This window comes from Phascolarctos cinereus, unplaced genomic scaffold, assembly GCF_003287225.1.
Source record: "Phascolarctos cinereus isolate Bilbo 61053 unplaced genomic scaffold, phaCin_HiC Scaffold_4;HRSCAF=312, whole genome shotgun sequence".
Taxonomy (NCBI): domain Eukaryota; kingdom Metazoa; phylum Chordata; class Mammalia; order Diprotodontia; family Phascolarctidae; genus Phascolarctos; species Phascolarctos cinereus.
In genome coordinates, this window is record NW_027555847.1 from 701470887 (window position 1) to 701496538 (window position 25652).

General features: G+C 55.1%; 2 protein-coding genes across 2 annotated transcripts in view; one reads left to right on the top strand and one right to left on the bottom strand.

Moving 5' to 3' along the window:
• Positions 1–20488, bottom strand: part of DDX54 (DEAD-box helicase 54) — a 27228-nt gene extending 6740 nt beyond the window's left edge. The window contains exons 1-14 of the mRNA XM_020978099.2: positions 20078–20488; positions 17435–17564; positions 16353–16423; positions 14374–14562; positions 13936–13981; positions 10132–10177; positions 9837–9932; positions 8965–9086; positions 8681–8742; positions 7909–8040; positions 6921–7131; positions 3686–3820; positions 1038–1265; positions 873–946 (exon numbers count right to left, since the gene is read on the bottom strand). Coding sequence (XP_020833758.1) covers positions 873–946; positions 1038–1265; positions 3686–3820; positions 6921–7131; positions 7909–8040; positions 8681–8742; positions 8965–9086; positions 9837–9932; positions 10132–10177; positions 13936–13981; positions 14374–14562; positions 16353–16423; positions 17435–17564; positions 20078–20221 — 1686 coding nt within the window. The 5' untranslated portion in view covers positions 20222–20488. The remainder of the gene's footprint in view (positions 1–872; positions 947–1037; positions 1266–3685; positions 3821–6920; positions 7132–7908; positions 8041–8680; positions 8743–8964; positions 9087–9836; positions 9933–10131; positions 10178–13935; positions 13982–14373; positions 14563–16352; positions 16424–17434; positions 17565–20077) is intronic.
• On the top strand, positions 20467–25276 carry RITA1 (RBPJ interacting and tubulin associated 1). Its single transcript, XM_020978098.2, has 3 exons — positions 20467–20616; positions 21378–21692; positions 24508–25276. The coding sequence occupies exons 1-3, from the start codon at positions 20564–20566 to the stop codon at positions 25016–25018; spliced, it is 879 nt and encodes a 292-aa protein (XP_020833757.1). The 5' UTR covers positions 20467–20563; the 3' UTR covers positions 25019–25276.
• Positions 25277–25652: the final 376 nt, after the last annotated feature.

Sequence of the window (25652 nt, forward strand, 5' to 3'; positions counted from 1 at the left end):
CCAAGGCCAGCTCTCCAGGCACTATGCCAGGCTGCTAAAGGGACAAGAATCATGAAAACACGTCTACATACAAATAAAGTGAAGGCAAACACCGAGGAATTTTAAAGATCAAGTCTGGTCCCTGAGAAGAGTCGAGAAAGCATGGCACAGGGCATATGGCCCTAGAGTCCTAAGGAGCTAGGTTCAAATCCTGCCTCCGACTCTTAAGGTGTGTGACTTAGGCAACTCACTAAAGCTCTGTGCCTGTTTCCTCATCTTCAAAATGGAGGGAGGTATCCCGGCTAGCCCTGGAGGTCTCTTCTAGCTCACAATCCGAGGAGGTGGGGGCCTACAGGTGCAGCATGCTGCACACACTGTGTGTCTGTTGCTTTTGCTGGTGGTATTGTCTTTTAAAATCTTTATTACTGGGAAAGGCTCCCTGGGCAGGGGCAAGAGGGACCATATGAACGAATGTCAAGGAAAAATCACCAGCTGTGTGACCTCGGGCAGGTAGTGGATTTCTCTGCGCCTGCTTCCTCATTTGTACAATGAGTGTTGGACTCCATGGCCTCTAAAAGCCCTTCTGGCTGTAAGCCTAAGAGCTTATGAGCCTGAAATGAAAAACAGGAGGAGGACAAAGGGACTGAAGCTTGGGAGGGAGGGGCCGGCGGGACCCTCGAGGCACTGAGATGAACCAAAGTGTGAAGAGCTACTGAGCCACTTCTGATGTTCATGGCTAATCTTTCAATACTTAGTTTAGAGAAAACGTCTATGGCTCAGGGCTTGCGACGTCTGGACGGCAGCAAGCTGCAGCCCAGCTCTGTGTCTACAGCCACCCTGGGGCCCCTGTGCCTGCAGGCCCCTCCCAGCCAGCCTGGGCCGTCTGCACTTACAGCCCGTGATCGGTAGCTCCTGATGCTGTCCACAAGCTTCATCCTCTCCAGCTCCTCGTCCTCAAACTGGGAGCCTAGAGGCAGGCAGACAGGAAGCCCATCAGCGGAGCCCGTCCTGCCTAGCCTAGGGCGCCCTCTCCCCCAGGGAACACGAGGGGGCCTTACTGAAGAGGGGATGCAGGCCCAGGAGAGCGGGGTCCAGGTCCTTGGCCCTCTTGATCGACTCAGGGGAGGGCCCTGGCCGAGAACGGACGTACTGCTTGTGGGCGTTCTCGGCCACCCGCCGCAGGCTCTGGAGCTCCGAGGAGACATCGTGATCGGTGATCAGGCGGCACTCCTCATCGTCCACCACGTTCCGAGGCACGCGGCCCAGCACGCCGTCTGGGGAGGCATCTGGGGGGATTCCAGGACTGAGCAGACCCATCCCCGACTCTCCCCCTGTCCCCAGGCTCTTCATCCCCAACTGCCAGAGCTGAAAGAGGGCCAAGAGGCCATAGGATCCAACCCCTTCCTTTTACTGATGAGGAAACTGAGGCAGAGAGAGGGGAAGTGATTTGCCCAAAATCACTTGGTAAGTGTCTGAGGCAGGACTGGAACCCAGGTTTTTCTGACTTCAATCCTAGTGCCCTCTCCATTAGGCTACACTGGACCAAAGACCAGAGTTCAAATCTTGCTCTAGATAACTGCTAATCTCTATGACCCTGGGCAAGTCACTTTACTCCAGTCAATCTCAGCTTCCTCATCAGCAAAATGGGAATAATAAAAGCACCTACTTAGGGTGGTGGTGAGGACTGAATGAGATATCTGTAAAGTATTTTGCAAATTAAAGCTCTACAGAAATGCTAGCGATGATTACTACTATCCATCACTAATTAAGCCCCAGCAAACCTTTGCAGATGGCCCCAGCGGCTCCAGCACTTTGTGCGTGGTAGGTCTTGGCTCCTCTGCACCCCCATTTTCCCCTTCAGAACATAAGCTCTTTGAAAGCAGAACCCACTTTCCACTCTGTGTGCCCAGTCCCTTCTGCGCACACACTGTGTGCAGTGCCAGGCACACAGGAGCACCCACAAATGCCTGCCAACAAGAACGGAATCTCTTCAATGCAGAGGCAGCCTAGGATGGTGGAAAGAATCCTAGAAGCTGTTAATGACCCTGAGGCATTGGCCAGGTCCCTTGCTTTTTCTGGGCCTCAGTTTCCTCAAATACAAAATGAAGAGGTTTGGGGTGAATGGTCTTAAAGGCCCCCCCACCCCAAGGCCTCCATCTTGGGAAGGGGTCCGGGCTGGCCCACCTGCCTCCCCTCACAGACAGCCTCTACCCCCATCTCTTGGCTCAGGGCCAGCAAAAAGTAAGCGCCTAATAAAGGCTTTGCTGGCTTCTGGCTCTGAAGTGCACGGTTACCTTGTGTTCTTAGACCATGTTATCCCTTAATTTCTCAGGAGGGAGGGAGCCCAGGAAGATTAACCCAGGGCGGGGAAGGGGGATGAAAGTAACCTGCTGGACACAAAGGCTAGCGGGTACGTTACGGGGCTCAGGCTTCCCTCTCTGGGGCTCACTTCTCTACGACACTGGCCGCTACGCGGTACAGTGGAAGGGGTGCTTGGTTTGGAATCGGGGACACCTGAACTTAAGTGTCATTCCAGTTACTTACTAGCTGTGTGACCCTGGGCAGGTCACTTCAGCTGTCTGCCTCAGTATCCTCATTTTCAAAACGGGAGTAACAACAGCACCTCCCTCCCCGGGCGTCGCGGGGATCAGAGGAGATCCTGTTTGTACAGCGCCACAGGCACTTAATCGACGCTGTTTTCCACTCCTTTCCTTTCCCTGCTACACCTCAGAGCTAGAAGTGATGAGGCAGGACGATAAGTACTTATTAAGCACTTGCTGCATGCCAGGCCCTGAGCTAAGAGCCAGGGGTACGAGTACGCACAAAAAGACAGTCCCTGCCCTCAGAGTTTACATTCGAATGGGGGAAGGCACCACCCCAAAGGAACTGAAAAGCTGGGGCATGGGGGGTGTCAGTGGGGGGCACCGGCAGGATCGGGGAGGAAGGTGGGCCGGCCTGGGCCCCTCCCCAAGATGGAGGCCGGGGGGAGGGCTCACCACGCATTGCTGACATTGTCCTGGCCTGCTCAGGCACCAGACCCGGCACATCACCACTGCACGAACTCCCCAAGAACAGAGACCCTCCACCAGCACGCTGCTCTGCAACTCATGAGTCTTGGGAGTTGTCTGGGTCACCGAGCTCAGTGACTGGCCCAGGGACACAAAGCCAGCATGGGACTGGAACCCCAGGTCTTCCCAACTAGGGCCAAACTCTCTATCCACTAGCACAGACTTACTATTGTATCTACCCTCTGCTCAAAAACACCTTCCATGGCTCCCCAGCGCCTCTAGGACGGAGACGGAATTCCTCAGCGTGGCGTTCACTGGCCCCAAGCCGAATGACCAACTTCTTCCAGGGCCGTGGCTCTGGGTGGGGGCGGGCTCAGCTTCACCAGGAGGCCTCCTCGCCACAGGGCTTGGTAAAGCCTCAAGCGCTATCCACCTGGGAGGGCCTCCCGTGGCCTTGAGAGTCCCGGCAGAAGAAAGGTGCCTTTGTCCTCCAATGTTCTGAATTTCCCCACAAAGAAGTCAACAAAGGCCCCATTCTCCTGCCAGGGTGCTCTGGGCTGGAAGGCTCCTCGCTGCATCACTGGAAGTGGCCTTTTCTTCCTTCTCTGTCCTATCCTGAGCTCTCTGGGGGCAGGGACACACATCTCCTTCCCCACTCCGGGATCCCAACAACCTCCCCAGCTCCCAGGCCCAGCTACCTGAGGGCTTCTCATTGGGGATGGCCAGGGTGAGCGGGCGGCCCAAGAAGAGGTGAAGGTCACAGACATAGGGGACCTCATCGGGGGCCACCAAGGAATAAGCTGTCCCACTTCGGCCCGCCCGGGCCACACGCCCTGCAGAAAGGAAAGGTCACGATGAGGGGGATCACAGTCAAGAAGTCAGTCCTTTCTGAATCCATGTGGTATGTATGGCCTAGGCAAGTCACCTCAGTTTCCTCATCTGCAAGATGGGGATGATAATTTCTGCTACCAGAAGGATAAGAGAGTCAGAGACATGCATTTTGGCACACAAGAATCAGAGCTTCTATCATCTTAAGTCCCTTGGCCACTGCAGTGGTAACTCTGACTCTACAACTGGCCTTTAGAAAATAAAATGTCAGAGCTGGGAGGGGCCCCCAAAACAGGAAATGTCAGAGCTGGGAGGGGCCTTAGAACAGTGACTGTCAGAGCTGGGAGAAACCTGAGAGCAGGGAATGTCAGAGCTGGGCAGGGGCCTCAGAACAGGGAAGGTCAGAGCTGGGAGGGGCCTCAGAACAGGGAAGGTCAGAGCTGGGAAGGTCAGAGCTGGGAAGGGGCCTCAGAACAGGGAAGGTCAGAGCTGGGAGGGGCCTCAGAACAGGGAAGGTCAGGGCTGGGAGGGGCCTCAGAACAGGGAAGGTCAGGGCTGGGAAGGGGCCTCAGAACAGGGAAGGTCAGAGCTGGGAGGGGCCTCAGAACAGGGAAGGTCAGGGCTGGGAGGGGCCTCAGAACAGGGAAGGTCAGAGCAGGGAAGGTCAGAGGTGGGAAGGGGCCTCAGAACAGGGAAGGTCAGAGCTGGGAGGGGCCTCAGAACAGGGAAGGTCAGAGCTGGGAGGGGCCTCAGAACAGGGAAGGTCAGAGCTGGGAGGGGCCTCAGAACAGGGAAGGTCAGAGCTGGGAGGGGCCTCAGAACAGGGAATGTCAGGGCTGGGAGGGGCCTCAGAACAGGGAAGGTCAGAGCTGGGAGGGGCCTCAGAACAGGGAAGGTCAGAGCAGGGAAGGTCAGAGCTGGGAGGGGCCTCAGAACAGGGAATGTCAGGGCTGGGAGGGGCCTCAGAACAGGGAAGGTCAGAGCTGGGAGGGGCCTCAGAACAGGGAAGGTCAGAGCAGGGAAGGTCAGAGCTGGGAGGGGCCTCAGAACAGGGAAGGTCAGAGCTGGGAGGGGCCTCAGAACAGGGAAGGTCAGAGCTGGGAGGGGCCCCCAAAACAGGAAATGTCAGAGCTGGGAGGGGCCTCAGAACAGGGAATGTCAGGGCTGGGAGGGGCCTCAGAACAGGGAAGGTCAGAGCTGGGAGGGGCCTCAGAACAGGGAAGGTCAGAGCTGGGAGGGGCCTCAGAACAGGGAAGGTCAGAGCTGGGAGGGGCCTCAGAACAGGGAAGGTCAGAGCAGGGAAGGTCAGAGCTGGGAGGGGCCTCAGAACAGGGAAGGTCAGAGCTGGGAGGAGCCTCAGAACAGGGAAGGTCAGAGCAGGGAAGGTCAGAGCTGGGAAGGGGCCTCAGAACAGGGAAGGTCAGAGCTGGGAGGGGCCTCAGAACAGGGAAGGTCAGGGCTGGGAGGGGCCTCAGAACAGGGAAGGTCAGAGCAGGGAAGGTCAGAGCTGGGAGGGGCCTCAGAACAGGGAAGGTCAGAGCTGGGAGGGGCCCCAAAACAGGAAATGTCAGAGCTGGGAGGGGCCTCAGAACAGGGAAGGTCAGAGCAGGGAAGGTCAGAGCTGGGAAGGGGCCTCAGAACAGGGAAGGTCAGAGCTGGGAAGGTCAGAGCTGGGAGGGGCCTCAGAACAGGGAAGGTCAGGGCTGGGAAGGGGCCTCAGAACAGGGAAGGTCAGAGCTGGGAAGGTCAGGGCTGGGAGGGGCCTCAGAACAGGGAATGTCAGGGCTGGGAGGGGCCTCAGAACAGGGAAGGTCAGAGCTGGGAGGGGCCTCAGAACAGGGAAGGTCAGAGCAGGGAAGGTCAGAGCTGGGAGGGGCCTCAGAACAGGGAAGGTCAGAGCTGGGAGGGGCCCCAAAACAGGAAATGTCAGAGCTGGGAGGGGCCTCAGAACAGGGAATGTCAGGGCTGGGAGGGCCTCAGAACAGGGAAGGTCAGAGCTGGGAGGGGCCTCAGAACAGGGAAGGTCAGAGCTGGGAGGGGCCTCAGAACAGGGAAGGTCAGAGCTGGGAAGGTCAGGGCTGGGAGGGGCCTCAGAACAGGGAAGGTCAGAGCTGGGAGGGGCCTCAGAACAGGGAAGGTCAGAGCTGGGAGGGGCCTCAGAACAGGGAAGGTCAGGGCTGGGAGGGGCCTCAGAACAGGGAAGGTCAGAGCTGGGAGGGGCCTCAGAACAGGGAAGGTCAGAGCAGGGAAGGTCAGAGCTGGGAAGGGGCCTCAGAACAGGGAAGGTCAGGGCTGGGAGGGGCCTCAGAACAGGGAAGGTCAGAGCAGGGAAGGTCAGAGCTGGGAAGGGGCCTCAGAACAGGGAAGGTCAGAGCTGGGAGGGGCCTCAGAACAGGGAAGGTCAGAGCTGGGAAGGTCAGGGCTGGGAGGGGCCTCAGAACAGGGAAGGTCAGAGCTGGGAGGGGCCTCAGAACAGGGAAGGTCAGAGCTGGGAGGGGCCTCAGAACAGGGAAGGTCAGAGCAGGGAAGGTCAGAGCTGGGAGGGGCCTCAGAACAGGGAAGGTCAGAGCAGGGAAGGTCAGAGCTGGGAGGGGCCTCAGAACAGGGAAGGTCAGAGCTGGGAAGGTCAGGGCTGGGAGGGGCCTCAGAACAGGGAAGGTCAGGGCTGGGAGGGGCCTCAGAACAGGGAAGGTCAGGGCTGGGAAGGGGCCTCAGAACAGGGAAGGTCAGAGCTGGGAAGGTCAGGGCTGGGAGGGGCCTCAGAACAGGGAAGGTCAGAGCTGGGAGGGGCCTCAGAACAGGGAAGGTCAGAGCAGGGAAGGTCAGAGCTGGGAGGGGCTCAGAACAGGGAAGGTCAGGGCTGGGAAGGGGCCTCAGAACAGGGAAGGTCAGAGCTGGGAAGGTCAGGGGGGGGGGCCTCAGAACAGGGAAGGTCAGAGCTGGGAGGGGCCTCAGAACAGGGAAGGTCAGAGCAGGGAAGGTCAGAGCTGGGAGGGGCCTCAGAACAGGGAAGGTCAGGGCTGGGAAGGTCAGAGCAGGGAAGGTCAGAGCTGGGAAGGTCAGAGGCACCCAGAACACAAAGCGTGAGGCCAGGCTGGCACTCACCCACTCGATGTAGGAAGAGCTTGCTCTTGGCAGGGAAGTTGTAGTTGATCACATTGTCCAGCAGGGGGATGTCCAGGCCCCGGGCGGCCAGATCAGTGACAATGAGGGCTGAGCATTTGCCGTGGACAAATCTGGCCAGGTTGATCTTGCGTGCTGTCTGATCCAGGGAGCTGTAGATGTGGGTGCAGCACATGCCCTGGACTGTCAGCAGCTGAGGTAGGGGGAGAGAAAGATGGGGGGGGTTAGTGGGCAGGGATACAACAACCCCCACGTCCCCCCTAACCCCCCAAGACAACGAACGGCACTGCAGGACCACAAATACACCAACGAGACTGCCCCTGTCCTCAGCGGGCTTACTTTCAGCTGGGGGTGGGAGGGAGGCATACAACGTAGTCACTGGTCAGGAGGCACGTCAGGGTGCAGGTGTGCACACACGTACACACATGTACATACACCCCCCACATAAGACAGGCGCATGTTAAATACACGTACATGCAAAACACACACGCATGACAGCACAGAGTATATATGTGTGACATGTATGACACACACAACCCATGTAGGGAATATACATGCATGTATATTGTATATATGAAGCGCACATCCCCAAGGAAAATACAGCTGCGTGTATGTGACATGCCTGTGTGCATGTAAGAGACACACCTATATGTATCGTGTACATGCAGGCAAACGCACGCATGTATATGAACCACGTGTATACGTGAAATGCACGTGTGTATGCAACATGTGTGTGTGTGTGTGTGTTAAGCACACGCACACACAGATGTTTCTACCCCCTCTATCCACAGATGGATGGATGAGATCAGCACAGTGACGGCCGAGCTTCCCCGTAAGGCTCTGCTTTGGAGGCGCCGCCACCCCCTGGTGGCGCTGCCAGGGAACTCTTTTCCTGCTGCCCAGATCGGCCAAGGACAGGAGTCTTCCCAGCCTCCCCAGGGGGCCCTCCTGCCAGCGGGGCCCCACTCACCTCTTTCAGGTATTCGGCGTGGTGCTTCGTGGCCACGAAGACCACAGTCTGGTCCTGGGGCCGGACCACGTTGCGCAGGAGGTGGAGGAGCACAGCTGGCTTGTCATCCTCACGGATGTGGAAGAAGGCCATCTAAGGTGTGGGGGAAGGAGCGCCAGTGTCAAGGGGAAGGCTGGCTTCCAGCCCTGGCTCGGCCCCCAATCAGCCTGGCTAAGTCTCCTCCTCCTCCTCCTCCTCCTCTAATCAAGGAGATAAGACCATGTGTGGCTGCGATCTCAAGGATCAGGGAGACAGGCGTGAGCCTAGAACCGGACCTCTGATTTCACTGTGCTGGGAACTCCCTTAACAACGCAGGCTGGCCACTTCTCTCCCTCCTGGAGTTGTGAAGAGCACTAAAGGTTAAGTAAGTTGCCCAGGGATACCAGCTAACACATTTCACAGGTAGGACCTGAACTCTGGTATTCAGGTCCAAGTTCCCTGTCCGCTATAGCACAAGGCCTCAAGCTCAGATGGGATAAAAGACATGAAAATAACGTGTAAATTACCAAGCACCTGATGAACATTAAGGACTAGCTGTTCTTTCTATCCATGGGCCTAGACTGGGCCTCTGTCCCACCATGGGAAGCCCCCTTTCTCTGTTCTTCCCTGCAGACACCCAGAGAAAGCCTGGAGGTCCAGAGCAGGGCCGGCCTTGCCCTGGAGCCCGGGGAACCGTGGGGACTTTATCTCAAAGAGAGGCTTGGGAGGTGCTGGGCAGATCTGAGGACCTCACCTTCAGTTGCTCATTAAGTTTGGTGTCCACATCGAGACGGATCAGCACTGGCTCCGTGAGGCCTGGGGGAGATCAGAGAGTGAGGATGGGGAGGATGGGAGGGAGGCTGCAGAAGGATAGGGCAGGGAGGGTGTTCAGCGGGCTACACCATGCCACATCCTCAGGTGAGCCCCACGCCCAGCCAGGAGCCCCCTTTTCCCATTGGTGCTTGTCCCCCCAAAGGAGGGTCACAACAAGGGGAGCCCGGGGTGAAGATGGGGTGTGTGGGCAGGCAAGCCTCTCACCAGCTCGGGCAAACTCCACGAGGAGTTTAGGCAGCGTGGCAGAAAACAGCACGGTTTGGTGGTCCTCGGGAAGGCGGCCAATGATCTCCTGCAGCTGCTCCGCAAAGCCCATTTCAAACAGCCTGGGACAGAGGAGCAGAGAGAATGAGGAGGCTGGGTCTCCAGCACCCAGCTGATTCACAGGTATATCAGCAAGCATTTATTAAGGGCCCACCAAGTGCCAGGCCCTGTCCTGGGCCAGAGGAGGAAATAATCCATACTCTCAGACAGCCAACGCACATATCTAAATGTATGGAAATTCAATACAAAAATATGGTGGCCATAGCCATCATCTGGTGTTGGGTTCTGCATACACTATCCCATCTGATCCCATCTGAACCACCCCGGAGGTAAGTGCTATGATCACCCCATCATTACAAACAGGGAAATGAAGCTGAGGGAGGCTACATGCCTCGTCCAGGGTCACACCGTGGTTAAGTGTCTGAGGCAGGATTTGAACTCAGGTCTTCCTGACTGTGGGTCTGGTGTACAGCGTCTCCTCACTGCCTCTCATATAAGCAACATAGTCACGTGCAGGGGAGTTTGGGGATCAGGAAGGCGGTCTCTGAGCTGTGTCTCAAAGGATGCCAGGGGTTTTAGGAATAGCTAAGAAACCGTGGCCAGCTCACTTCAGTCTCCTCCTCGGGAAAACGGGAATAAATAATCCTCCCTGCCCTCTACTACCCAGGGTCAGCAGGGACAAGAGCTCTTTGCAAACTCAAGAGATGCAGAGGCCAGGCTCTGACGCAGGCTGGGGGTGAAGCGAGGGGGCCCCAGCTCTCATTCCAAGGAACCTCTCCTCTCCACTGCCCGAGCTCCCACCCCCGCCTCACCTGTCCGCCTCATCAAAGACAGCATACTGCACACTCTGCAGTTTCAGGTTCATCTCCACGGCCACGTGCACCAAGCGCCCAGGGGTGGCGATGATTCTGCAACAGGACAGCCCCCTCCATCACCGCTGGCAGCACCCTCTCTCGATAGCGCCCCCGCCCTCCTTGAGGGCCACCACTGCACCCTAATCCCAGACCAGAGGGACAGATGCCCCCTCCCTCTTCCAGTCACAGACTCAAGGATGTCCAGCATGCACAGGAGGGGTCTGAAGGATTCCTTCTAGCTCCGCATACTCACATATCTGGGTTCTCATGCAGTGCTGCAAACTGGTCTTCCATCCTGTAGAAAACAGAAAATGGAGTCTCCACATCATGCCAGGAAGGGCACACAGCACCTACCTTGATTTGGGATCCTCTGGAGCCAAATACCCCGGGAACAGGAGTGGCTTTCGAGCCAGAGGACCGGGTTTGAATCCTGACTCTAATGCTCACTCCTCACAAGTGAAAGGAAAGGATTGAAACAGAGGCCCGCTGAGGCCCCTTCCAGTCCTTGAACTGTAATCCTATGATGCTTCTGAAACCCAAGCCCAGACAACCCGATAAAGACCCTGGGTATGGAAAAAATGTGTCCCAAGAAGGGATACAGGCTAAAAACCTGCCCAAGTTCAAGAAAGGGTGAGATGAGCCCACAAATGAGAAGTCCAGATTGAGTTAATAATGATATAGCTACCCAAGTGCTAAACGCCCAACATGAGAACACCTTGTTCACAGAACCCTGGCTCCACAAACCACCACCCGTTCTGCCAAAATCCAGAGGTCAGCCTTCTTTCTACACATTTCTTTCTACCCCGCTCCAGGGAGCAACCAAGCCGTCCTGGGCGGAGTGTGTCACCTGGTGGTCAGCCCCAAGAACTGCCTGGCCTGTGAGCTCTTCCCCACCACCTCTTCTCTTTCTTTTCCCAAGGATAGTTACATACCCTGCTTTTCTCATCACTCACAGCTCAAAAAATCACTGCCCGGTCCCAAACACAAACACACACACCTCTAATCCCTCTCCCTTCTATGTGTTCTTCCAACTTCTACCTAGCTACACCAGATAAATGCTGCTCCCTTGGGTCGGTGCTGTCCAATCACACCCTCATTTGCAAACCAAAACAGGGCTCTAAGCACGGTCCATAAGCCTAAGAGTAGCACTAGGGATGTTGCCTGATCAAGGAAGAGGAAAGCCAAACATCCCAAAGAAGGAGGGACAGGGACAATCAGAAAGTGGCAGGACCGTGGACTACGAAGGGATAGGCTACATTACTGTGCCTCAAACAATGAGAAGCTGGGTAAGGCTGAAAAGCGAGGGCAGCCTTGGCATCAGGAAGACCTCCATTCAAGTCTAGTCTTTGATCCTGACCAGCTGCATTGCTTTGGGCAAATGTCTTAACCTCTCAGTGCTCCGGACAATTTTCTAAAACTAGAGTCGACTGAGGACGATGAAATGGAAAATGTGCTGAATTTGGTGTCCTAGGACCTGGGTTCCAATCCTGGCTCTGCCATTCACCACATGTAACTGGACAGGTCGCTGGGCCTGTTTCCTCAGCTGTAAAATGAAGGGGTTGAAGTAGAGAGTCTCTAAACCTCTTATAACTCTAAATCTCTGATCCTAAGCAAGGAAGGAGTTTTACCCTGGAAGCTCCCCACATCAATAAAATCACAGACCAGACAAAAAACCCCAGAGCGAGAATTAGAGAAATAGGAAACCCTGTACAAGTGACACGGGGCAAAGAAGGCAGGAGAACAGCACACACAATGACCACCATCTCTGAAACTCAGCTAATTACAATGCCCCACGCCAGTCTGCTCTCAGGAGAGCTGGGTACAGGGCATGGCGCCCGCTGGAAGTGAACAGGGGAAGGGGCATCAGGAGACCAAAGGCACTGCTAGGCCGTGAAAACACCCAGCCGCACCAACAGGTGGGAGATGGCAGCCCAAGCCACGGCCCACGAACGTAACGGGATTGATGATCACTGTTACAATAATGCAGCAGGAACAACACGCACAGGGACCACGAGGAAGCGCGGAAAAGACTCAGACAGAGCGATGGGGAGGGAAGAAGCCAGAGCCAAAAGAACGGCACCCCCCGGACGCCCGCGGCGGAGAGCAGCGCGCCGCCACCTCCGCCTCGGGGCCCGCGCACCCGCCGTGTGGCTGTGGCCGAGTCACTTCACCTCGCTAGACCTCAGCTTCTCCTAGAGGTGTCTGACCTCGCCGCACTCTTGCGGGAGACGACCTAACGCCTGCAAAAACCTCTGCGCCTTTCAAGAGCTGCATGAAGTCACTTATCATCGTCATTATTTCAAAACGACAACAGAAGTTACAGAAGAGAATCTGGGAAAACACAAAAGAAAAACGAAGAGGGGAGAAACAAGCAGAAGGATTCGGTTACTATCTTATTAATACAGAGATGACTGACAGGCAGCGAGGTGGCGCAGTGGGTAGAGCACCAGCCCTGGAGTCAGCAGCACCCGAGTTCAAATCCAGCCTCAGACACCTTACACTTACTAGCCGTGTGACCCTGGGCAAGTCACTTAACCCCAACTGCCTCACACAAAATAAAGAAAACCAGGGCTAAGGAAGGTCACAGGATCACTGGAGCTGAAGAAAGCTGTCCAATCTCTCCATTTTACGGAAGAAATCAGAGGTGACACACTTCCCCAAGGCCCCACAGTAGTCAGCATCTGAGGCAGGATTCTAACTCAGGTCTTCTCGTTTCTCCACTGAGGGCATGGACTTGGGATCAGGAAAGCCAGGGTCCAAATCCCACCAGACCCTAGCTGGCTGCATGACCCACGGTGGGCCTCACCTTCCTCACCACATCATGTGGGGGACACCCAGACAAGGTCCTACACGTCCGAGTACTTGCTGATCCTTAAAGCACCACAGTATGCACCCATGGGCTCTACAAGCGTCAGGTGTGCTGAGCTCTGGTCTCACAGCAGCCCTAGGACCTCAGCGAGGGACCGCTGTCCTTGGCCCCTCTTTGACAGGACGGTTACTGGTGACAGCTGAACTGGAGCTAGCGCTGCTGATTCCTGGCCTGGGTGGGATGCACCCTGCTTCCCCCTGCTCTAGGGAGTTCCGCCAAGGAGAACTTGGTGCTAGCCTTCTGAAGACAGCATCACTGAGACAATCCACCCAAACCGAAACTCAGGGCTGACGGTGCCCCAAGGAAGGGGACAGCTCTGATGTTCTTGGGAGCCAGAGAAGGAAGAGCGAAGGCAGGTGTGACAGCGTCAGAAACTAAAAATAAGGCATAAGGCAGCAAAAGAGGCATTCTGAAGGACGGGGGCTTTGGGTTAGTGGGGAGATAGCCGGATGTAACCAAAAGAACCCGGGGTTCTGAGGTGCAACAAGGCACAGGAGGAAGAAAGCATGAGCCCAGAAACAAGACACCCCAGAATGGTCTGGCTCTGCTGATTACTTTCAAGCAATGGAGCTATTGGTCCTGACTCACTGTGTGACCTTGGGGGAGGATGACTCAGTTTCCCCATCTGTAAGAATGGGGATTACACTGCGGTGGCCTCACAAATGTACTCTGAGGATCAGGCGGAGATTGTGGATGTGAAAATACAAACATATCAAATCAAGGGCCTGTGATTTCACAGAGGTGTGAGCCCCTTCTACAGCCCGTCTGTTAATGTCCTGCCTGAGGCTCAGACCTGCTGAGCGCTTCACCCAGGGTCACACAGCAAGTTACACGGCAGAGACAGAGTTTGAAGACCAGCCTTGCTGACTCCGAATCCAGCGCTTTATCCACTAAGCCACGCTGCCTCTCAGACAACAAAAAGCCCCCAACGTGGGGGTCTGCAGGGTAGGACGCTAGCCAGCGAGTCAGCCTCCTTGAAGGGCTGAGCTTTGCAGAGCTGCGGCTCCCAGTGACAAGGACGCAGGGCTGGATTTGGAAGCAAAGGAGGCGCGTAAACAAAGGAGAGTAGCCAGGTCCTGGGAAAGGAAACCCCCCATGTCATCGGAAGGCGCTGCTGCCTTCAGAATCACCGCTGCGGGCCGGGGGAGGGGAAAAGGGCAGGGACGTCCGAAGAAGGTCTTACTTGTCTCCCCCCAAGGATCAGGGCCGTCTTCAGGCCGGTGAACTTGCCCAGCTGCGGAGCAGAGGAGACAGAAGGTGAGGCCAGAGCTCAGAAGGAAAGCCAGGCCTGCCCTTCTCCACCCTCCAGGCTCCTCCTTCTATGAGCCCCCCTCATAGCCCTCCCCACCCTGACCCCCCACAAGACCTTAATCCAGGGCCCACAAATTTCTTTTTTTCAGGTTCATAATTGTGCTTCACCATACAGACAGTTTTTACTTTATGTAAAGAATTCTAAAAGAAATCTGCATTCCAATAAACCCCACGTTCATTTTACCATACAAGCACTTAAAACCATGAGTCTGAGCAAAGGTCCACAGACCTCACCCGACTGCCCAAGGGGTCCAGGACACACAAAAGGTGAAGAACCCAACCCCCCCCCCGCCTGCCCGCCAAGCCCCTGCTCACCTCCTTGGTGAACTTCATCGTCTGCAGGGCCAGCTCCCGGGTGGGTGACAGGATGAGGGCACGGGCACCCGTCTGGGCACTGTGGGCCTTGAGTTTCTCAAACATGGGGATGAGGAAGCAGGCTGTCTTTCCACTGCCCGTTCGGGCCATGGCCACCACATCCTTGCCGTCCAGAATCACCGGGATGGTCTGAGGAGGGAACGCACGGGGTTGGAGGCAGAGAATAAGACACCACCTTTGTTCCCACTACCTTCCTCCCCCTAGGGCCAGCCTTGGAATAGGGCTGAAGTGGGGATGAGAGACAGAGAGGCAGTGGGAAAACACAGGCTGCTCGAGGAGTGAGTCCCCGTTCAAGCAAGGGCTGGACGGCCCCATGGTGACTCCACCCACATGTGGCTGGACCAGCTGGCCACTGAGGGCCCTTCCCCCTCTCCAGCCTGTGATGCTGTGAGCCCTGGATCGGAGCGGTTCTATGGGGGGAACGCTGGCTAAGGCTTGTCATCTCAGCACCTGTGTCTAGAGCCCCTGAGGCCTCACACGTTATCAACAAGCCTGCGAGAGGCACACTTTATGCCCATTTGACAGATGGGATAATAGAACATCTCCCCGATGTTCTACAGGCCAGCAGGGAAGAAAGCAGTGGGTGGATCTGTACCACCCACTCCACAGACACTGTGACGTAACAGAGGGCCAAGGAGGCACTTGGGAAATGCTGACTGACTGCCTGGAGAGAGAACCAACCCTGCAGCTTCAGGTGTCGCCTCTGACACCAACTGACTATGAAAAATGGACGATCTCTGACCCCTCAGTGCCCGGGGCATCTCTTAGCACGATAGAGCGCAGCTGCTAAGAGGCCTTGACAGAGAGTTTTGTCCCCTATGCTAAAAATCACAGGTTCACACGGGGGGGAGGAAGGTGGCAGCGAGAAGAGAACCGGAAATGAGAATTCTTATTCTTTTGATCACGCCTTGGTTCTAAGGCCGGGGCTGGTAAAGAGGGGCTTTATCTGTGCTCCAGTCTGGCCCGACCCTCATTCAGTCTTCAGACTGAAGACTGGTGTCCTTCCCAGCAGACAGCTGATGGGGGAGGAAGAGAAGACACAAGGTCACCGGGCAGTACTGAGGGAGAGTAAAAAGGCCCAGGAACAGGCATCGACAGAGGTCTCGTGGGGTAGGGCAGGGGCATCCAATTCTTCCCAACCCGGGCCACTTGTGGCCTCAGGGGCCCCTGGTGTAGTACATAGAGAGCTGGCCTCAGAGTCAGGAAGAGCTGCATTCAAATCAGACTGTCTGTGTGACCCTGGACAAGTCACTTAGCTGTCCAGTGTGCCAGGCAACTCTTTAAGGCTGAATGGTTCAGAGCAGGTGCCGATTTGCACTGGGGGAGGGAGCTCTTCACCGGGGACTCCCTCTAGCAATAAAAGCACAAATCCAGGTAGAGTCCAAAGAGCTGGGTTCTGGTCCTGGCCGTGCTACTGACTTGATGCTGGACACTGGGCAGGTCTGGCCTTGGTTTTCCCCTTGGCAAAAATTGTATAGTAAGCCCAGCTTCCTCCAAAGAGCTGTTTTGAGGACAGGAAGGTAAAAGGACAGATATAAAAGGCATCTAAAGTAAATGAAAAGAAGATGTCAACTGAATAGGTTGTTTTAAAGGAAAGCAGTGAGGGTAGCAGATAGAGAGCTGGTCGTGAAATCAGGAAGCCCTGGGTTCCAGCCCTGTCTCTGATCCAATTTCACCTCTCCAGGCTCTGGGCAGCTCTGGCCTGCGTCGGCAGACAGAGTGTCCTCACTGGGGAGGTTCCCTAGATCAATGACGGCAAGGGTCCAGTCCCATTCCTCTTCCCATTTTAAAGGGAGTCGAGCCCAAAGAATCCCTTATTTCCTTCTAAAAACAGAGACAAGCTGGGCCAGGGGCTGTGACATGGGGGAGGGCAGTCTGAAGAAGGGATTGAAGGGGGGAAAGAGCCCGCGTGTCCTCACCTTCCTCTGGATGGGCGTGGGCACCTTGTAGCCCTTCTTCATGATGCCTTTGAAGACAGGGTAGCTCAAGCCTACAGGAGACACCAAAGCTCATCAGATCCCAGAACTAAGGCAGGAACCTCACTCACTCCCTGGTCCCTCCCCTCTATCGGGGGTAAGACCACGGTTCACCCTATTGTTTCATACTGCGCTATCCATGCTGGTGTTCATTTGGTTACCTAGGCGATAGCAGGCATAGTGGATCGGGAGCTGGCCTCAGAGTTGGGCAGCCCTGGCTCAAATCCTGCCCACGATGCACACTGGCCAGGTCATCTTCACTGAGTCGCTCAAACGCTCGGGGCCCTTCTAGGGGCCAAGGTCACCAGCAAAATCACAGATCCAGACCCTAGCCCCACACTTTGTACACCCACACAGGCTCACACTCACACAGATACACGTGTTCACACCCACTCACATGTTCCTTCTCTCAGACACACTCTTCCACACCCACCCACAACTGCTCATAGACACATGCTCACATCCACACACACACAATCACTCAGTGACATGCACGCACACACATGTTCACTCATATATACACACGATCACACACACTCGTACATGGTCACACAATGCTCACACACATTCATGCTCATTCTCACACCTGCAGTCTCTCACATGAGCTGTTCCAACTGTGTGCTCTGCCTGTGTGTTCCCCTTGTCCTGGGCGGCCCTCCTGGTTCTTCGAGGCTCCCATATCTCCACCCCCACCCCAAGCCCTCCCTCATCACTGACACCCACTGACCTCTCCCCTTTTACTCACTACATACAACACCCGCACTAAACAAACTGAATCTTCATTGGTCCCCAATAGTGGCATGCGTTGAGTCCTGCCAACTCAGCTCGAGTGGGAGCTCCTGGAGGGTAAGGATCATCCTCAGCTTCTCTGCATGCCACCAGGGCCAGCAGAGGCGCTCAACACACACCTGTTAGCATCTCTGATGAACTCCTGGGCCCCAGCCCTGCCGCCCACAGCCCACCCAGGGCCTCCGGCTTTGGGCTACCACCAGGGCTCCCTCCCTGCGGCCCCACGGCAAACTCACCCATGGACTGGAAGCCTCCAGACTTTTTCTTCTTCTTGTTTTGGGCACGAACCATTTCCTGGGTGTCAGGCTCAACATCTGAGGCAGCCTCCGAAGCCGGGAAGGCAGGCAGGGGCTTACTAGGACCCGGCTGTCATGGAGAGCAAGAGACAGGGTCACCTAGGGACCACTCAAAGATACGTATGTGCCATGGATATCACAGGGGGGCATGGGCAGGGAACAGCCCTGGCTGGCTAGAAAGTGGAAGAGCTGGGGGAGTGGGGGAAGAACCAGGCGTGGGCACACAGCGGTCTCTACCCCTCCAAGGTCACTGCACAAGCTATCAGACCCATTCATCTCTCTAAGGCACTTCTTTCATGGAGGTCCACCCAGCTCAAAAGCCTTCTGGGGCCCTCCACTGCCTACAGGATAAAGGACAAACTCCGAGCTCAGCATTCAAGGCTCCCAAATCAGTATTTATTGGGTTACTACCATGGGCAAGTCATTGTATCCTCCCAACCTTGTCTTCTAGTCCTTTCCAGGAAACCCTCTGCTCTTGTCAAACTGGTGTCTTCACTAACCCCACAACAATCCATGACAGAATCCTGATTCCACCCCTACTCCCACCCCACCAAGAATTAGTGACTTCCTCCTTCCTTCCCTCCCTCCCTAACTACCTTAGATATTTATAGTTCTTTTGTGTACACACCCAGGAGGATCTGGGTTCAAATCCTACTTCTGACTCATAATGGTGGGGTAACCTGGGGAAGGAGTTTCCTCACCTGGAAGTTCCTGTACCAATGTCTCTATCCCTAGCTTATACACTTATACACACACATGCATGCAGGCAGACATATATCTATATGAGTACATTTGTTGTTTCATCCATTAAAATGTAAGCTCTTTGTGGAAAGGGGATTAAATTCTTCATCTTTGTATTTCTAGTGCCTGGCATATAGTAGAGGCTTAAAAAAATGCTTGCTAATTGACTGAATGTAAACTTCTTAATGACAGGGACTGTCTCACTTTGGGGTTTCTATCCCCAGACTCCAGGGTTCAGAGTAAACTCTTAATAAATGTCTGATGAATTAAATTCTCACTTCCTCACCTGGAAGGACACTCGGCCCCCCCCCCATCAAAATTCTATCTGTCCTTAAAGGCTCAATTCAGCCACAATCCATCTCTGTACCCCTGGAGCAATTTATGTCGTCTCACCCATTCAGCACCTAGCATTTGCTCCCAGGAGGGTGACTGAGGGTCTCTCCAAGCTGACTTTAAAACTCTTGGAGGTCACCAACTGGACCATATGTCTCTAAAGAGGAGCAGTAACCACAAGATGATGGAAAGGGCCCTTGATTTAAGTCAAAAGACCTGGATTCTGGTCTCAGCTCTGCTACTATCCATCCATCCCATGGGCAAGCCACTTAAATTTTCTGAGACTCAGTTTCCTCATCTGTCTAGACCAGACCCACAGTTTAAGAAGTGCTGAAGGCAGTATTCCTGCCCAACCCACCTTTCAGAGATGCTGGGAGGATAGAAACACAAGCAGTTGACATTTGTGGTTTACAAAAGGATTATGGTTATAAATTCATTTCATTTTCACTACAATCTTGAAAGGCAGATGCTATTATTATCCTCATTTTACAGATGAGGAAACTAAGGCAGACAGAGGTAAAGTGATTTGCCCAGGGTCACACTGCTAGTAGGCATCTGACATCACATTTGAACTCAAGTCTTTCTGACTAAAGATCCAGGGCTCTACACATTTAGGATGAAATAAGTAAAACTTAAAATGCCAGCCAAAGCCTACCTAACAAGGTTGTAGTGGAAACACTTTGTAAACTCTTAGTGCTATGTGAGTGCTTCCCCAGAGGACCTGGGTTCAAGTTCTGCCTTGACACTTAATAAACATTTATTAAACACCTACTGTGTGCTAGGTACTAAGCTAAGGGCTGGGGACACAAAAAGAGGCAAAAGACAGCCCCTGCTCTCAAGGAGACAACATGCAAGCAAGGGTCGACTGGAGATGATGTCAGAGGGAAGGCAGCAAAAAATAAGGGGCATCTGGAATGAGTGTCTTAGCTGGGACCTGAAGGAAGTGGGGGAGGCTTGGGGGTAGAAGTGAGAAGAGGAAGAATTCCAAGCATGAGGATGAAAACCACGTAGTCTCTGGGAAGCTGCCTCCCAAGGTTAAGCGGTAGAGAAGGTGGCTAAGCTTACATTGGTAGAGGGAGTTTGCTCCCATGGAAGTCCCCATCCTATCAATGAAACCACAGGTCCAGTCCCCCCACCCCTCCATAAACGAGCTAGTGAAATGCTCCAGCTCTCGGAGGTCACCCCAGGGGGCTAGGGATTGTGTCCAGCAGCAGATCTACCCCCCACTTCCGCCTGGCAGCAGACGATGCCAGTTACTGCCCCCCCCCCCGCAAAGGGGACCAGGCGGATCCGAGCGGCTGCTTTTGATTGGCTGGAGGGGACAATGATCCCGCCTCGTCATCGGGAAGCGGCCAATGAGGTTCCTGAGAGGAAGCGAACCGGCCCGGAGCTCCTAGCCAGGCCCGGCAGGGCGCACTGGGGCTTCAGCGGGCGGTGCGGCCCCTCCACTCCCGACCGGGGCAGGTCCCCAGGTCCCGCGTTCCCTCCCCCTCCCCCCGGGCTCCTCACCTTCCGGGCCCGGGCGTCCCCGCTGCCTTCGGGCTGGATCTCGAAGTCCCCATCGGTCATGTCGCCGCCGCGAGCCTGGTGGAGGCCTCGGTGCAAGCCGTGCGTACGGCCGCGCCGCCAGCCCTTGGCCTTGACCATGTGCATGACTGACGTGCCCCGCAAGCGGGCGCGCGGCACCACCAGGCTGCGGCGGCGGGCGCTGGCGTGCGTCCGGGGCGTGCCGGTCTGTACCAAGAGGCGAGGGAAGCGCTGCTGCACCGTCCGCGTCTCCTGCCGCCGGCCGTGCGGGGTCCCGAGGCCGTCCCCCTGTCGGGGCAGGTCTGGAGCCTTCTTCCTCGCCTACTGGCCCGGGATCCGAGCAGCGAGGGCAGCGGGGAGGACGAGGCGGGCCCTGGTCTCCCCCGCCGCGCTCGAGAGAATGGTCGAGTCCTCGGCGCTCTTTGCTACCAGGATGGCCGGGGCTGTTTGGGGCGCTATCCGAGCCCAATGTCAGTGGGCATCCTGGGACCGCAAGGCCAGAAGGTGCCTTCCTCCCCCAGGTAAGCGCCCCGGCTGGGGGCGGAACGGGGGGAGGGGTGCTATGGGCTGGGGCCGGGGGTTTCGCTATGCGCATCCCTGCAGAGAAGTGCACGCCTGGGGGAGGGGCCGGATCTAAGGAAGGAAAACGGGCAGCTGGGGAGGCCGCCTGAACCCTGCCACGGAAACTTGCAGACTTTTTCAAAAAGATTCGGACTGAAGAAGAAGGGATGTTGGGGGAGGGAAGGGGGTCTTCTGGGTTGCATTTTTTACAGATGCCTTTGGGGGAAGAGGAAGCCCCTGAGATGCCTGAGGCTCAGGTCCCCGAGGCCCCCCCCTCCTCCACTTCCCCACCTCTCCACGCCATGCGTTGTCTGAGCAGGAACGCAGCCCCCGGGGTCCTCACAAAGTGCTAGATCCTGAGGACCTGCTTGTGCTGTCGTGGATTGTTTCTTTGTTTCCTTGTGTGCTAGCATGTAGCAACAGGCCTTTTCTGTCTATCTCTCCGGGCAGCTCATGTAGCAACAGGCCTTTTCTGTCTATCTCTCCGGGCAGCTCAGTGAGCTGGCGGGGAGGCAGGTGCTGCCTGCAGGGGCTTAGACCCCACCAGCTTCACAGACGGGGAAGGGAGGTGGTGTGTGCTACCCTTGGCTTACAGGGTATTTATTAGATCCTATTTGGCACGGGGCACAGAGAAGGGGACTTGGTCAGAGGCGCAGTAGAAGGGAGAATTAGAGCCCAGAGGGCCTCTTGTGGACTCCCTGGGGCCGCCTTGTGATTTCAGGTTCATGCTGAAGACCTCAGTAGAGCTCACCATCAATGGAATTCAGGCCCTCCAGCTGCAGCACAAAGGCCGAGGTGGCTACCGGGTCAAGTCCAGCACATCTTTCGTGGATGAGACACTGTTTGGCAGGCCTGCAGGGGCCCGGCCAGCGCCACCAGAGTTTGACCCTCCTTGGGCTTTAGAGAAGGCCAGATCTGGGAAGGCCGTGCCGTTGACCCCTAATTCTGAGAGTGCAAAATGGAACCAGGATTTGGACCCATCCAAAAGCAGCAGCAGTACCCCTCCCCAAACTCCCAGGAGGAAAAATAAATACAGGTAACATCAGGATTGGGAACAGGCAGAACCTCAGTGTCCAACAGGAAGGGATCTTAGAGGTCATTGAATCCAACCCCTTCATTTTGCACATAGAGAAAATAAGAGAGCCAGACAAGGGAAATGACTTGCCCAAGGGAACAGAACAAGTTTAATAGTTGAGTCAAATCAATAAGCATTTATTAAGTGCCTACTGTGGTGTGCAGTGGATGGAATCCCAGACCTGGAGTTAAGAAGACCTGAGTTCAAATGTAGCCTCAGATACTTATTAGCTGTGTGACCCTGGACAAGTCACTTATCCCTGTTTGCCTCAAATGAGCTGGAGAAGGAAGTGGCGAACCACTCCAGTATCTCTGCCAAGAAAACCCAAAGAGTCAGACACAACTGAAAATAACAAAACGACAAAAACATGCTGGGGTATTGTGCTAAATGATACAAAGAAAGACAAGACAGTCCCTGCCCTCAAAGAACTCACAGTCTAATGGGGGATACAACACACAAACAGCTATGTAGAAACAAGATATAGACGGGATAAATTGGAGATGGTCCCAAAGGAAAGGCAGCAGCATTAAGGGGGATCAGGAAAGGCCTCTGGTAAAGGGTGAGGTTGAAGGAAGCCAAGAGGCAGAGATGAGGAGGGAGAGCACTGGGTACAGCCGGTGCAAACACCCAGAGTCGGGAGATGAGGGTCTTGGGGGAGGAATAGCCAAGAGGCCCGTAGCAGTGGTTCGGGAAGGAAGGAGCCACAATGTGGAGGCCTTTTAACACCAAACCAAGGATTTTCTGTTTGAGCCTCAAGTCCACAGGGAGCCTCTGGAGCTCACTGAATATAGAAGATGGATTATATTGTTAGAACTGTGGAATGCTTAGGCATGGATGTGGATTTTTAGCAAGACCTTTGCTGATCTTGTGCATCAGATGGCAGAAATACTGCTTGAATAATCAAGAGATTTAAAGCTGTTGAAAAACAGTGGTCCTCAAAACTTGCTGATTAATGAACCAGAGCCAGCTGAGAGGGGTCTCAAGCAGTGAGCCTGCAGGCTCCATTCTCATCCTATCCTATTCAGCATTTTTATCGTTGACTTAGATGAAGATATCTGAGGCGGCATTGAATAGAGTGCTGGGCCTAGAGTCGGGAAGACCTAAGTTCAAGGCCAGCCTCAGACACTTGCTAGCTATGTGACCTTGGGCAAGTCACTTAACCTCTGTTTGCTTCAGTTTCCTCATCTGTAAAATAGGGATAAAACTGACCTCCCAGGATTGTTGTAAGGACCCAGTGAAATCTTTTTTTTGTTTGTTTGTTTTGGTGAGGCAGTTGGGGTTAAGTGACTTGCCTAGAGTCACACAGCTAGTGTCAAGTGTTTGAGTCTGGATTTGAACTCGAGTCCTCCTGACTCCAGGGTGAGGGCTCTATCCACTGCACCACCTCGCTGCCCCCCCCCAGTGAAATTTTTGTAAAGTGCTTCACTGGCACTTAGTAGGTGCTATATGAGTACTAGCTATGATTGTCGCTGCTTTAAAAAGTGTCATGGTAATGTGGAACTCTTAGCAAAGCTGATTTTTGAGAGGCACATCCGGCTCTTTACGCCTTCTCAAGGGCTGTCAGGTGGAGGAGAGCGTTCTCCCATTGTATCTTGTTTAGAGCCATTTGCTTGTGCTCTCCCCCCGTTGGACTGTGAGCTCCTTGAGGGCAAGGACTGGTTTTTGCCTTTCTTGGTATTCCCAGAGCTCAGCACAGTGACTTGCACACAGCAGGTGCTTAATACCTGCCCCTTGGCTTATGTTGTGTGGCGTGTAGTTCCAGGGGACATCATTAGGACCACGAAATGTGTCCACTGTAAGGAAGAGTTTCCCAGAATCTAGAAGTGCCCAGAAGTAGGCGGGCTTGTCTCTCTCAGCTTTCCCTGATCTGGAAGAATGTCAGCTGAGCCCAGATAACCATCTAACAGATACAGAAGGGTAAATAAAAATTGCTAATAAGGTGCTTTAAGGCTTGGGAAGGGGGCGGCTAGGGGGTACAGTGGAGTCAGAAGGATCCGAGTTCAAATCCAACCTCAGACAATTACTGGCTGTGTGACCCTGGGCAAGTCACTTCGCTCTGATTGCCTCCCAATGAAAAACGAAAGGCTTGAGAAGCTCTTGGCAGACACTGTCCCACTTGATACCCACAACAGCGCAGCACTTAGCCCAGTGCCAGGCATGTAGCTCAGTAGTGATTGTGGTAGGTGTTATGATCATCTCCATTTTACAGATGAGGAAACTGAGGCCCTGCAATGTTGAATGTGCCCGTGAGTTTCAGAGGTCACGTTTGAACTCCTGACTCCAAAGGTAGCTATGCTGACCCTCCACATCTAAGATGTTGTGATTCAGGGAGCCATTCACGACATCCTTAGCCACAATGGGAGAGTGGCCAGCTCTGGAGCCCTGGTTCAGACCCTACATCTCATGGGCTCATTACCTTTGTGACCCCAATTCCTCGAGCCTCCGTTTGCTCATCTATAAAATGAGACGGTTGGAGTTGGTGGGGGACCCTGGGGTCCCCTCCGGCTCCAGATCTGGGATCCTGGGATTCTTGGGGTCAGGACCGTGAGTTAGAAGGCCCTAGTCTATGAGAAGGCGCCATCCTTAGCCAGGGTGCCAGGCTGGGAGTGAGCATCCCACCTCTCTTCCTCTCTGATCTGGATGCAGACTCCATTTCCAGTAGCCGCTTGCTTGCTGACTTTATCCAACAGGACATGTTGTAGAAGAGGCCTGGGTTGGGATCCATGCCCCCGTTGTGCCCCCCTCACTGTTCATTGTCCATCCTTCCCTGTACCAGGCCCATCCGTCGCACACCGTCCTACTGTGATGAGACTCTCTTTGGCTCACGAGAGGAGGGACCCACCTGGGAGGCACCATGGATGAAGAAGGAGGATGCTGCAAAGCTCCGGCCCCTCCTTTGGAGCCCACCATCGGCACCCTGGGCTAGTCGCTCACCCCGTCCCAAGGAGACCCCACTGCGGGCCATTCACCCTGTGGCTTCCTCTGAGCCAAAGAGCAGGAGCAAGTCAGACATTTGGCAGAGGCCCTTGGGGGGGTTGGACTCCCCAGGCTCCCTCAAGAAGGGGTGTTCCCGCTCACTCACCCACCTGAATGCCTCCCCTGGGGGGCACTCCCTTGCCACCAGTCCCCCCCACCAGAGGGGGCAGCGGCAGGCTTGGGCTCAGACAGCTGCAGTGACCTTCAGGAGCCCACTGGTGACCCCCAGGGCTCATTCCATCAGCCTCTCAGAACCAGCTACTCCCCGGAAGTATGTGGCCACCCCCAAGCCAAAGCCGCCCTGGAAGTGACCTGGGACTCTTGCCTCAGTGTCAGGCCTGGGGGCGTAGACTGGGACAGGGGCACGGGCTTGTGCCAGGCTTTAATCTTATCCCAGTTTCATGAGAGTGGGGAGATGCCCAGTCCTCGAGAACAGCCTTGACTTATTCATGCGCACACACACCATCTGCTCTAGGAGGGTCAATGTGCAGACTCTGTCCTTCTCTCTTGTTCCCTTGTCCATAGCTGGAGGAGGTCACCATGCCACCAATAAACTCTACTGTTGCCAAGCCATGGGTCTTCTCTCCCTCCTTGTAGTGTTTCTGCAGAATTCGTTCCTACCTCTGTCTGGGTTACAGCAAGACGAGGGGTGACTTCCCACCAAAGCTTCTGGGGCACGGAGGCATTCATGCCCACTTGAGGCCATGAAGTCCTCAGAGAGAAGGTTTCTCCTAAGCCTTGGATGTCACTGGCCTACACACACAGGCCTCAACAAGGCAAGGAGGGGGGTGCTAGATGGTGTGCTAGAAGGGCCCCCGGTTCTACCTCAGCCGGAATCATGACAATAGTGTTAAGAGTGGGAAGGGAGGTTGTTAGCCATTTTGGCCGGCTGATCCTGGGAAGAGAATGCTTTCTATGCCATGCCCCGAGGGCTGGCCTGGGCTG

Bases quoted from the DNA above. Each gene is read 5' to 3' on its own strand.
- RITA1 (XM_020978098.2), top strand. From the start codon at position 20,564: ATGTCAGTGGGCATCCTGGGACCGCAAGGCCAGAAGGTGCCTTCCTCC. The intron at 20,617-21,377 runs GTAAGCGCCCCG...TTGTGATTTCAG, and splicing joins AAGGTGCCTTCCTCCCCCAG to GTTCATGCTGAAGACCTCAG. The intron at 21,693-24,507 runs GTAACATCAGGA...TCCCTGTACCAG, and splicing joins AGGAGGAAAAATAAATACAG to GCCCATCCGTCGCACACCGT.